This window comes from Trichomycterus rosablanca, chromosome 9 (genome assembly GCF_030014385.1).
Source record: "Trichomycterus rosablanca isolate fTriRos1 chromosome 9, fTriRos1.hap1, whole genome shotgun sequence".
NCBI classification, from domain to species: domain Eukaryota; kingdom Metazoa; phylum Chordata; class Actinopteri; order Siluriformes; family Trichomycteridae; genus Trichomycterus; species Trichomycterus rosablanca.
In genome coordinates, this window is record NC_085996.1 from 3,979,978 (window position 1) to 3,994,120 (window position 14,143).

Here is a 14,143-nt window from a genome sequence, read left to right on the forward strand (position 1 = left end):
TCCCAGTCACCTGAAATAAAAAAAATCCACTTTATAGGCTGCAAATAATCAGCAATAATGAGTAGGGATGTAACGATACACTACCCACGATGCGATTCACGATACGAATTTTTCCAGATTGTTTTAAACAAAATTAAATTGAAGACAAATTTTCCTTTTATTATTCTCTTTAAAAAAAAATAAAAAATACTGCATTTGTGCTTATCTTTTATTTATCTAAATAATGAAAGTCCTTTTATTTCTGAGGTAGGTGCAAACTATGCAAAACAATGCTGCACGTTTCCCTTTTTGTGTAAAAAAGCTGAAATGAAATTTTAAAACAAACCCCACATTAAATAAATACATAAATGATACAAATAAAGAAAGTATCCTCACATAAATACATTCTGAACCTGGCAACCCTGTAGTGACTTCAACCAGGCGAGGTGAATAGCACCAGCGCCCTCTGCTGCTTAAAGTCAATATCGATTCATTATACTGTACATGTAAACCGATTTGAATCGTTACACATGTGAATGGATTTTTAACTGTCTCGTGGTGCATCGTTACATCCCTAATAGTGAGGGCTCATTTTTTATTAGGCTGGACGCAGTCGTTTGTTCCCTGATCTGCTTCCGGAAGCAGAGACACGATTCCAATCACCAAAATACCCCACAGTCCCAAAAACACCAGGAATACCTGTTGCCTCCAGCTTTATTAAGTCGATGTGGTAAACTTGCCGTTCTGATTGACCATGTACTCGAACATGGTCTGGCCAGGCTCTGTCGGTGGCAGGTCAAGCTTGCTTTCATGAGAGCGAACGAACAGCTCCATCTTGTCCCGGTCATCCAGTTCCAGCAGAGCTCCCAGACTCCACATCATGCAGAACACGAAGAGGCGCTCCAGGTGCTCGCTGCTCAACGTGCCTCCAGCATCTTTAGGAGGAATCAGACCCTCCAGCAGGTTTACCGACTGGACACACACGTCAGGTGGTGAGCACCAGTACGGGTATCAGCGCAGTAAAGTAACGTAATAGTAACCGAGTAATTATTCAAGTGTAATGATCATTAATAAAGATTTAAAACTGATCTGGATGCTGATAATGAAGTACTGAAGTACTGACCACACTCTTTCATACTGCATGACTGTAGTTTACCTGCATAACGTAGTTGCACTCCAAGAGCTGCATTTTTGGCTTGAGGTTTTGTTTCATGAATATATAAGCATCTTCAAATATCTTATCATACAGGCTCATCAGGCTGTCAGCTTCCTGAGCACTGCGCTTGTTGGTCCAGCCCTGACACACACACACACACACACACACACACACTTTGATATACTGCAGCTTGAATTGTTATTAACCAGACTTATAACTGGTCACAAAAAGCTTCATTATTATTATTCCTTATTTTACTAAGCAGATGATGAGAGTGAGACCTGTTAAGGAATCCTGTTACGGAAGAATAAATATTGTACATTTATATTTTTATTTAGTTTGACTGCACTGTAACCACCAAGGGAAAACGACACATCATGTTTTATTTTATTTGAGACTTTATTTCTACAGCAGCATGGTTGCATCTTTCCCTTTTTCTCCAAATCTAATCACATCCAATTCCCCAGTTATATCTCAGAATCAGAATCAGATTTATCGGATAAACACAAGGAATTTGGTTCTGGCTGATGGTATCTCTGTAGTATAAATATCTCATATAAATATCTGCTCTACTGCTGTAAATCTCGACCCTGACTGAGGAGCACAGTACCTAACACATGCCCCCTCCGACACATGTGTAGCAGCCACTTCTTTTCACCTGCATTAGGTGGGCAGGGATCAGTATGGCGTACTGAGAGTCACGCACTGCTCTCCGCTATTCACCATCTGTGTCATGCGGTGTCTCGACCAGCCAGCAGAGGCCGCTATTGCAGCAGTACATTTACATTTTCAGTATTTCACAGACACTTTTATCCAAAGCGACTTACAGTACTGTGACAGTATACAATCTAAGCAAATGAGGGTTAAGGGCCCTGGCAACCTGGCAGTGGTGGGGCTTGAACCAGCAACCTTCTGATTACTGGTCCAGTACCTAAACGCTAGGCTACAGCTGCCTGTAATGAGGAATCCCTTCAGCCCATTAGAACTTAAGATCATAAGATCCACTTTCCCACAGAATCCTTATTTTCTTCCTACTTCTTAATACTTGCCAGTGGGTGGATTAGCAGATCTAAATTCCCTCTAGGTTTGAGTCTGTCTGTCAATGTGGTATTTCTTCTTTGCATCTAGCTTTTTTCCTGGGTGGATCTGAATCCCCCTTGACCCTGATCAGGACTAAGCAGTAAGTGAGAGTTAGCAGTTATAAATGAGAACCTGCAGAATGGGTCTCCAGCTGAGAGCGGAGGAGCTCATGAACACCATGCCCACTCTGGAGACGGTAGCGGGAGAAGCATTGTCCATGTTGTGCACCTCAAACACCAGCTTACAGCTCGGGGACATAGGGATCCGGTCACCGTTCGCCAGGGTCAGAGTTTTGTTGTCGTCCAGCACCGAGTTCAGGTTCTCGATCCAGATGGCGTCTACTGGCCCATCCAGCACAATCCAGATGTTTTCTCCTGAATAAAGAATAAATACATGATGTGCAGTGTGCAGTGCTCATTCTGAGGGAGTGAAAACATTTACAAAGCCTAAAGATAATAATTGAATAATATTAATGTCATGTTTAATACATGAGCTGCAGTTATGTGTTTGTACTGGTTTATGCTGCTACTTCAAATACAGCAAAGAATCCTGGGGGTTTTAAAGCCTGAAGTTGTTAATTTTTCTCACTTCAGACCAGAACAATGGTTCACTCTGCCCTTCAAATGGCTGATAACTTTGGAAGAGTTTTTAAAACCCAGCTCATGCTCACCCTTTTTAGTTCTGAGAGTTTTCCTCCACAGGGTGGAGAAGATCCCGTCGGTCCAGTCGTTGGTAGCGGCGTCCAGACGGCCGAACATCTGGGGCGCGGTGATGGCTTTGGGGTTCATCCTCATCTCTCTGTGAGCAGCGCCGCACTCTGTCATGGCGCGCATGAGGATGTTAATGGCGGTCGTCTTTCCGGCTCCGCTCGGGCCGAGGGTCATCAGGCCGTGACGCACCCGCGACGCCTCGTATAACTGCCGGAAACATTTACAAAACGTAAACAGGTGATTATAGTGTAGTCATGATCATCGGTTCTGGTTTCACTGATGTAATGGAACTGACTGTGGGGTGAGTTAGATGCTTGTTATTAGTAGTTAATGCATATAGAGGCGGTATATTTATTTATGGGCGCTTGGGTGGCCACTATGCCAGGATCCAGGGTTCAAATCCCTAGTGGTGCACACAGACTTTACTGGCAATGTCTGGGGGTAAACAAGGCCCTGGCATCCTCACACACATATACACACACACACATATACAGTATATATATATATATATATATACTGTACATACACACATACATCCTCACACACATATACACACACACACACACATATACAGTATATATATATATATATATACTGTACATACACACATACACACACACATACATACACACATACATACACACACACATATACACACACACACATATACAGTATATATATATATTAGGGCTGTCAAACGATTAAAAATTTTAATCGCGATTAATCTCAGAATTTCATATAGTTAATCGCGATTAATCGCATTAAAAAAAAATCTGTGTAAATGTTATAGAAAACAAGGATTTTTATGTGAAATGTTACAATTAAAATGGTGAACACATTTTATGCTAAATGTACTGATGTTAAAAACTGCTGGGACAAGAGAAAACTGTAAGGGAGTTTTATTCACTCACATACTAGGCAGTAAATGTCAGATTGTAGGTTAGAATTTCTCCATCAGCAAACATTGTAGATCAGCGGTGCTTTAGGTGGGATAAGGCGTAGTTATTGTATCAGACTTGTCTGTGGTTGTATCGTGACGATGGTTTGATGGACGTTTCTACACGAAGTGAGTGTGTTTTGACCCTTTGGGGCTTCCATAGTTCATGAACTAACGTGCTCGACTCAGCTTTCCGGTATTCGGTACAGAAGAAGAAGTTAATTAAGTGTAATAAAGTGTTCTGCTCCCGACAACTTGTGAATATAGCGTGTATTTATTTCTTTATTATGCAAGTGCATCACTACCACGATCGGTTACATTATGTTAACAAACCGCAAATGAACAACGGTGGCAAGTCCGACATTAAAACGTTTGTTCTACCAGTCAAGTCTCAACATGAACTAGAATTTGCGTTAATGGCACTAATTTTTTTAATCGCGTTAAATTGAGGTCGCGTTAATGCGTTATTATCGCGTTAACTTCGACAGCCCTAATATATATATATATATATATATACTGTACATACACACATACACACACACATACATACACACATACATCCTCACACACATATACACACACACACATACACACATACATCCTCACATACATCCTCACACACATATACACACACACACATATACAGTATATATATATATATATATATACTGTACATACACACATACATACACACACACATACATACACACACACATACACACACAGACACACATATACAGTATATATATATATATATATATATATATATACTGTACATACACACATACATACACACACACATACACACATACATACACACACACATACATACACACACACATACACACACAGACACACATATACAGTATATATATATATATATATATATATATATACTGTACATACACACACACATACACACATACATCCTCACACACATACACACATACATCCTCACACACATATACACACACACACATATACAGTATATATATATATATATATATATATATATACTGTACATACACACATACATACACACACACATACATACACACACACATACACACACAGACACACATATACAGTATATATATATATATATATATATATATATATATACTGTACATACACACATACATACACACACACATACATACACACACACATACACACACAGACACACATATACAGTATATATATATATATATATATATATATATATATATATATATACTGTACATACACACATACATACACACACACATACACACATACATCCTCACACACATATACACACACACACATATACAGTATATATATATATATATATATATATATACTGTACATACACACATACATACACACACACATACATACACACACACATACACACACAGACACACATATACAGTATATATATATATATATATATATATATATACTGTACATACACACACACATACACACATACATACACACACACATACACACATATACAGTATATATATATATATATACTGTACATACACACATACATACACACACACATACACACATACATACACACACACATACACACACATACACACATATACAGTATATATATATATATATATATATACTGTACATACACACATACATACACACACACATACACACACATACACACATATACAGTATATATATATATATATATATACTGTACATACACACATACATACACACACACATACACACATACATACACACACACATACACACACAGACACACATGTTCAGGTGAGTTTACCTGTATGAGCTTGAGGTTCCACGGCGGGTGATTAACGATTCCTGCTTGTTGCACTTGTGTGGCGACTGCAGCCTGCAGCTCAGCGTAGGTGCTGTTATCCAGCTGAATCCCAGGAAACAGGTCACTGATCAGACTGAGAAACAGAGGCTCGTCTTCATCCACCTGTAGCAGCACAAGCAGGGTGCATGAAGATCCCCAAAACCAGGAGCACAACGTGGGTCCTTTCCGTGGCGTCATTTAGTACTGATACTGCAATGGTTACGGTTCTCACCAGTTTGGAGAGGTTCATGTCACGCAGAACCCTCATCACGATGCTGGACTCAGAGTCTGAGGGTCGAGCCCGTTTCTCAGCTCCCAGAGTCCTCAAAACCGACAGAATGTTCCTCAACCCAAAATCATAGTGAACCTACAGAGAGAGAAGAGTTTATACATGAATATTCTGATTTACATTCTTAACAACAAGTGAACAGAATTATATACAATCCAGTATGAAAAAAAAAAATCCTTATTTATATTCTGTAACTGTTCACTGATCAACTCTAACTGACCAGATTTATTTGATCTTCTGGCTGCTCCATATTCGTGGTCACCACAGCAGATCTGGTGTGTGTACAGTCTTTACACTGGATGCCTTTTTTTATTTTATCTTGGCTTGGGACCGGCAGTGAATGCACCCTGACGAGTGCACCTCTCAATGGCTAGGCTGTTCAGCCCCCAATTCCAAATCCCCCAAGGCATAGCCAATTATATCTGTATCTGGATGCCCGACCGGCCGATAGCACCAAGGATCTCAGTGTTAGTGGCTCAGCGCAATTTACCACGAATGCTTTAATCACTTTTATCATTATTGTTTCTTTTTTATTATTTACCACTTTATCCTTTATCCAGGTCAGGGTCACGGTGGGTCCACTTTTTTAGGAGTCACTGGGCGCAATGCAGAAACACACCCTGGTCAGAAACGAACCCTCGGCCACCTTTAGCTTTGAGACATGGTCAATCATGTCTGTATGTAGACGTCCAACAGCAGCGCCGATTTAAACCCTGGATCCCAGCGGTAGTACGCTACGCCCGCGGAATTTACCCCTGCACCACCTGAGCGCCCATTTTGTTATTAATTATAATACAAACTGTATGAAAATATGTTTGATTTAACTACAAGCAAGCATTCAACATCTGAATTTGATCTCACAGATACACCACTGATCAATAATGAAACTGGATGAACTGCACATGCTCAGTACACTGCTGAGTCAGGAAGGCTGCGCGTTCCATCCACCTTTAATAATTAGGATGGGTGTTTCCATACTTTTGGCCATTTGGTGTGTGTTTGCTGACATGTACCTGCTTCGTGAGCTGCTCCTCACACAGTTTATAAAGCACAAAGAACTTCTGAGCCAGTATAACGTTCTCGATGAAACCACAGCTGGCCAGTTTGACTCTCATGATGATCTGAAACACAGAGGGTTTCGCTTAGCTGAGCTTCTACAGAAGGGAAATGAGTTCACGTACCAGTACCAGTGTATAAAAACCTCACCTGTCTGTCAGGAACCATCATAGAAACGGTCCTGAACTGCACCTTTAGATTTTCGGGCAGTTCCTGGCGACCGGCGTAGCCCGGGTTCTATAACAAGACACATTAGTTTAAAGTAAAGGACGCCTTTAATCCTGCCCGTGTCATTCACTGTGTTTCTTATATTACTGTTCTTACATGACTGAAATGTCAATGTTGTGTTGAATGTATTTGGGCAAGATATTGATGACACAACGTTCACTTACTCCATGTCCATTTTTATCTAATGATTGGCTTTTTATACCAAACAATCAAAGGTGCTAAAATATGGACCACACGTGTATATTTGAACATCTGTAAATACGTTACCATGGTAATAAAGAGTCCGAATTCGGGGTTCAGATCCACACAGTCTCCGTCGGTGAAGAGGAACTGAGCTTTGCGCTCTTTGCGAGCGCTCAGGACGATGTGGATCTGCTGTGCAGCGACCGACAGCACGGGCAGGTCGATCCTGTTAAACTCATCGAAGCATCCCCAGGACCCAGACTGAGCCAGACCTAACAGAAAGTCCTTTATTAGAGTGGATATACGTGATCGTTTTATCCTCAGTACCATTCTGAATAAAATCTGGACTGATGGCACACTCAGATACGTCTCTTTAATACAGACTTATTCTGCTGTTACACACTATATGGTCAAAAAGTGTGGACACCCCTCCTAATCATTACGTTTACATGTTTCTCTATACACAATACTAAGAGTGGTAAAAATGCTATATGCTATAATGTTATGCTATAAACATTTAGACAACATTCTGGGGAAGGTCCCTTCCTGTTCCAGTATGACTATTCTTCTGTGAACTATGCACAAAGGTTAAAGTCTCTGGTGTGGAAGAATTCAAGTATCATGTAAATCAGAGTTTTTCAAACTTTTTTTTAAACGTCTCACATGTTCTCTATGTCATGATTTTTACAGCAAGCCAGGCCACACAAACAATGCATTAAAACAAAACACAAAACAAATAATACTTCATTAATAAAAATGGTAGCAATCTGGTCCCACTGTGGTCTACGAGATGTAACGTAAAGCCTTCACAAGGGGGCGTTCTTGTACAAGTTAATTTCTGTTAATCTTTTCTCTGCAACCCATTTTTTTGGCTCCCCCGATGTAGAACACCCTGAGCTCAATCTCACTGAACACAAGTGAGCAAAAACTGGAATGTTGATTGTAAGCCAGGTCTTTTCACCCAACATTTACCTACATGGACACAAATTTCCACATGCACACTACCAAAATCGTATAGAAAGGCAAGTCCATATTAAATCTAATGAGTTTGGAACGGGTAACCAATACGCTCAGGGTCAGGTGTCCATATACTTGTTGACCTATAGTGTAGCGCCGTGTTGACTGACTAAATAAAATCACCTTTATAAATCCTGCCCAGTCCTCTGAAGTCCATCTGGTCGGAGCAGTTAAAGACCACGACGTACTTCCCCAGGCAGCGGCCCATGTCTTTGGTGGTTTCGGTTTTGCCCGTCCCAGCCGGACCAGCAGGAGCTCCGCCCATACTCATACCTAACGCCTGAGCTAAGGTAATGTAACACCTGGGAGAAAAACATTATTGTTATTTCTATTGAATGTACACGAGGACCTCCTAAAGGACGAGTAGAAGCACCTGTCTGTAAGAGGAGTGATGACCAGCCTGTCCGTGCAGCCTAAAAACTCGTTCTGATAGATGAAGTCGACGTCCGTGATCGACACTGCGACGTGATCCTGATCCTCCCGGAAATAAAATCTGCTCTGCTTCAGCCATTCAAAGTCACCGAGGGACCTGATGTTCATTTTCACCTAACAAGCACAGGGCTACGGTTAATTCTATTCCTGATACAGACTACAACTGCGCTTTAACCTTGTATTTATTAGTATATAAAATAATAACACGCTGGTAAGGATTTACTGACGCTAGACAAAGTAAACATTCATGTTTGTATGGAATATAAAATGGGTGGGTAAAAAAGTGTGATGCTTTTTTGAACAGATAACATCACAGAGAGGAAAGAGATTTATTTCATCGTAAACTACGTGTGTGTGTGTGTGGTGTGTGCACACAACCCAAAATTCCTTATAATGGTCCTAACAACAACTGGCCGGTCAGAAAATGATCCAGAAGGAAGATCTGAGCCACCGTTTGTTCCGCACTGCTCGGTTGGGTGGAAAATCTTCTTATACACAGAAAAATTCATGAACGGATTTCAATGCTTGATATAAAACTCAAAGTAACATGTCTAGATGATTAAATGTTTTCAAAACATCTTCTGACTCCATTTTTACCTTTTTTGCCCAAGACTGTACAACAAAAATATAAAAAATGATGATAAACAATGATGTTAATTTAATAACTCTCTTTTTATAAGCCAGAATATAAAGATATAAAGATAAAATGAAAGGACTGGGTGCTCGGGTGGTGCAGAGGTCTATCACACTCATGCTGAGATCCAGATTCGAACCTCAGCGGTGCGAGGCGTCTACACAGATATAATTAGCTATGTCTAAGGAGTGTGGGGATAGCTGAAGTCCTGAGATGGGTGGGTTCCGGTGAAAGCGAGCCCACAGCGACCCTGACCAGGATAAAGATGCTGATAAACATGCCATAAAAGGAATCACGTGATTACAGAAGTCATATTCTTACCAAATCATTAAAAATGTCTCTCTGATGGACGTGGATTGTAACCAGCGTCTCAAACTTAACACGCTCGAACTTGGACAAGTCGTGAGTCGTCTGTGCTATCAGCGTGTTCAGCAGATCCAGAAACTTCTGGTTTGTCACAGACATGACCCTCTTGTCCTTCTTGGCATTCTGCAGTGCCTCCTCTGAGTCTCGAGTCCAGAGCATCTGAATGCCCAGCAGGCCCACCTGAAGGAGAGGAACATCACCGGTGCATGTATTTTTAAGGCTGTGCTATATGTTATACGCATTGTTATGATACGCACGCTCTGAGCTGTTGCGTACCTGAGCTTGGACCTGGTTAAGGAAGGTGAGGAGCTGGAAGTCGGGCTCATTAATCTGCAGCTGAGCTGCTTTTATGACTGAGTGCAGTGAGGCTTGCTGTTGCACCAGTAACTCTCCCAACCAGAGTTCCACAGGACCGCGCGCCATTACTGGTTTGTCCAGCTGGTAAACACACACAGCACATCAGAGCAGCTCCATCCAAATCAATTATCATAATCAACACAGAAATAAAAACTTTATTACTGGTTCTTCCTCTTAGTGAGTAGGATGTATATATAATGTATATATAAAATACCACACCACTAGAGGTGCACTGTTTATCTCTATCATCAATTTATTTCATTAACTCACAGGTTGCGAGAGTCTTTACTTCAGATCGTTCATTAAAAAATGTCATAACATAACATCAAATAAGGTAAGAGGCAACTGGATCTACACTGTATGGCCAAAAGTATGTGGACACCTGACCATGAGCTTGCAAAACGCCTCACTAAGGGCAGCTGTAGCCTAGTGGTTAAGGTACTGGACCAGTTACCAAATGGTCACTGGTTTAAGCCCTACCACCGCCAGGTTGGCACTGTTGAGCAAGGCCCTAACCCCTAATTGCTTAGACAATACACTGTCTAAAATAAAGTGACTTTTTCAGGTAGAACAGTCGCTTTACTAAGAAGCTTCTAGGGTTAGACTTTGTGGTATGTCTATGGGAATTTGTGTCCATTCAGTAGTACAGATGATGGCAGCATGTGAAGTTTCATTAAATTGAGCTTTTCTTCATGTAGGGGGACAGTCATGCTGGAACAGGAACAGGAAAGAGAAGTCCCTAAACTGTTGCTGCAAAGTTGAATTCATGACTTCTTGTATAATTGATTTATTACACATGTTATAGATTGTTGTGCCTAAAACACATTAATTAAAAGATTAGAAGGGGCGTCCCAATACTTTTGTCTATATAGTGTTTTTAACACAACAATAAAATAGAATAGAATGCCTTTATTTGTCATATATACATATACACACGTACAGAACGACTAAATTCTTTCTTCGCATATCACGGCTTGTTTCGGAAGCTTGGGTCAAAGCTGGGGTCAGCCATCGTACAGCGCCCCTAGAGCTGAGAGGGTTAAGGGCCTTGCTCAAGGGCCCAACAGTGGCTGCATGGCAGAGCCGGGATTCGAACTCTCAAGCTTTCAGTTGACAGCTTAAAACTCCACCCACTAGGCTCCCACTGTCCCAGCCTCACCTACCGTTGCCCTTTATAATCCTGGCTGATCACTAACTACGACTGATCTCTATTTGACGTGATAAGATGAAGGATTTTGGAAACATCACCCACCCCTACTTCTCATCTGTACTCTGTTCCCCTGTGTGTGTGGAAATAAATACAACCGCACACTTCTGAGCTCCAGCTGATACGTACGGGTACTTTCTCGCCCTCCTGAGAGATCACCGCCAAAATCTTGTCGTAGTCCTTGACATGAAACTCCACCTCACTGACGTTGTCGAACACTCCCAGGAGATGAGCCTGCAATCACGAGTGCAAAGATGGTTATGAAGCTGGACTGACGTGGAGAGCGTTTATACTGGTGCGCCGCTCGTACCTGGATGGTGTGAGAGTCACTGGCTTGTCCGAGGATTTCCAGTAAAGCAGGATCGGACACAAAGAAAAAGCGGGGGAACTGCAGTCGTTTCTTTTCCAGGTAGCTGTACAGAAACAGGTGAAGCCTGATGATGCAGATGTTTTGAGACAGCTGCTGTCACATGTGCTTAGATAAAGCCTCACTAATGCACGGTAATAATACAGGGTTTTGGGATGAGGGATGTGTGGACAGTGAGGAAAATAATAATGTGAGTGTTTTTGTTTGTTTGTTAGCATCAAATCAGTGATTTGCTGACATTTTCTACATTCAATTAAATAAATAAATTAATTAATTAAAAAATAAATAGGACATTTGCTTTGAATTGTATGTCCAGGTTTAGTTAGTTAGCACTGATCTAGTGATTTATCATGTAAAAGACATGGCTCACACTGTGTTCATGCCTACACAGATGCATGCTATATGGCCAAAAGTATTTGGACCGTGAGCGTGTTAGACATCCTATTTACATTTTCAGCATTTAGCAGACGACTTCATCCAAAGCGACTTACAGTACAGTCTACAGTCTGAGCAATTGAGGTTTAAGGGCCTCGCTCAAGGGCCCAACAGCAGCACCCTGGCAGTGGTGGGGCTTGAACCAGCGATCTTCTGGTTACTAGTCCAGTACCCTAAGCGCCAGGCTACGGCTTGCCCTATCTAGTGACCTCTGTGTGATATTTTAGCTCGAACAACAGCCTCTGTTCTGAAGTATGGGAATTTGTGCCCACTCAGTGATAAGAGCATTAGTACGACTGGGCATCGATGTTAATGTTCTGGTTCATCCCAGAGCTGTTGAGTGGGGCTGAGGTCAGAGCTCTGTGCAGGACACTGGAGCTTCTTTGCGCAGTCATGCTGGAACAGAAAGGACCTTCCCTAAACTGCTGCTGCACAGTATTATAGTTTTATATCATGAATTTCAGCGGTTGTGTCTGAAACATGTGAATCATTTGAATAATAAGAAGGGGTGAAACCAGAGTTCTGCAGACCTAGGTTTGATCCGTGCCTTTGGTCAATGGGCAATATATAAGCTGGTTCAAGCTACACCACTGCCACTTGTTGCTTGATATACATCCACCATGAGAAGTTTTGTATGTTCTTCGCTTGTCCATATGGGTTTTCTTCTGCCCTGAAATAGATCGACACCCTGTACAGTGTGGGGCTGTGTTCATACCCTGTGAGAGATTTCTGGCAGAGTTCAAGCTGCTCCTGCAGGTGAGGTAGAAGCTGGCTCATGGTCTCATCTCCCACGCAGCACTGCACCACACTGGGGATCTCATGGGCTCTCTGCATGATCTTTATCCATAATTTATCGATGTTCTGGAAGCGCTTCGCTTCCTACAAGGTAATAATACGTAAATGAAGCAGTTCATGATTACAGGTGAGTAAACATACAGGCTGCAGATTAATGATGTACCTGTGGAAGCTGCTTGGCAATGTCTCCACCCACAAACACGGCCTCCAGGTACACCCACAGGTTCTGAACAAGCAGCCACTGCTCGATGATGTCTGATGATGTGGAGAGCTTAAAAACCCAGTTCTGGATGTCTTTCTTAAAAGGAGTGTTGTATCTATGTACAGAGAAATCAAACAGAGATTACCAGTCGCTGCCACATCTATTCACCTGCCAGTGGCTGAGTCTCATATAGTGCTGCCACGCTAAGCAAATCATGAGCAACGCTAGTGCAGGTGCTTCGGCCAGACAACGAAGGGCACAACCGTACAGCTGCAATGAAACCTAATGTGCCTGTTGGTTGCCCAGCCAGGTTGGTAGCACCACTGCCTGGGATTGAAACAAACTGGTTCGATCGATTACAGCTGTGAGTGTTGGGTTGTGTCCCTTCCTTAAAAAGAGTTTTTTACTAGTCAAGTAAAGTCACATTTATTTATATAGCGCTTTTTACAATAAACATTGTCTCAAAGCAACTTTACAAAGTCCGGGACCAACAGATCAAAAACCCCTATTGAGCAAGCCGAGGGCCACAGTGGCAAGGAAACCTCCCTTAAAAATACAGGAAGGAACCTTGAGAGGAACCAGACTCAGCAGGGACCCCCGTCCTCTTTGGGTGGCCTGGAGGATACTTTAAATAAATAGAATTTACACAAATCGTACAAACACAAAATTAAATTGAACTACACAGTTTCATTTCATTTTTACCATTGCTTTATCCTGGTCAGGGTCTTGGTGGGTCCTGGAAATATCAGGCGCAATGCAGTAACACACCCCCGACAGGACGACGATCCATTGCAGGGTCCTGGCTACCCCCCACCTCAGGCATAGCCAATCATGCCTGTATGTAGACGCTGAACTGACCGATAGCACTGAACCCTGGATGCC

The 14,143-nt window shown here is 41.8% G+C and overlaps 1 protein-coding gene across 1 annotated transcript in view; it reads right to left on the bottom strand.

Annotated features, from left to right (window-relative positions):
* Window positions 1-14,143, bottom strand: part of LOC134320457 (dynein axonemal heavy chain 8-like) — a 56,527-nt gene that overhangs the window by 21,560 nt on the left and 20,824 nt on the right. Inside the window, exons 37-54 of the mRNA XM_063001845.1 lie at window positions 13,223-13,376; window positions 12,980-13,143; window positions 11,773-11,875; window positions 11,592-11,696; window positions 10,175-10,336; window positions 9,854-10,078; window positions 8,840-9,012; window positions 8,590-8,768; window positions 7,534-7,721; window positions 7,189-7,275; window positions 6,996-7,103; window positions 5,926-6,060; window positions 5,655-5,816; window positions 2,886-3,132; window positions 2,348-2,589; window positions 1,136-1,276; window positions 720-951; window positions 1-10 (exon numbers count right to left, since the gene is read on the bottom strand). The exon at window positions 1-10 is cut by the window's left edge and continues 133 nt beyond it. Of these exons, the coding sequence (XP_062857915.1) occupies window positions 1-10; window positions 720-951; window positions 1,136-1,276; window positions 2,348-2,589; window positions 2,886-3,132; window positions 5,655-5,816; window positions 5,926-6,060; window positions 6,996-7,103; window positions 7,189-7,275; window positions 7,534-7,721; window positions 8,590-8,768; window positions 8,840-9,012; window positions 9,854-10,078; window positions 10,175-10,336; window positions 11,592-11,696; window positions 11,773-11,875; window positions 12,980-13,143; window positions 13,223-13,376 (2,817 nt within the window). The remainder of the gene's footprint in view (window positions 11-719; window positions 952-1,135; window positions 1,277-2,347; window positions 2,590-2,885; window positions 3,133-5,654; window positions 5,817-5,925; window positions 6,061-6,995; window positions 7,104-7,188; window positions 7,276-7,533; window positions 7,722-8,589; window positions 8,769-8,839; window positions 9,013-9,853; window positions 10,079-10,174; window positions 10,337-11,591; window positions 11,697-11,772; window positions 11,876-12,979; window positions 13,144-13,222; window positions 13,377-14,143) is intronic.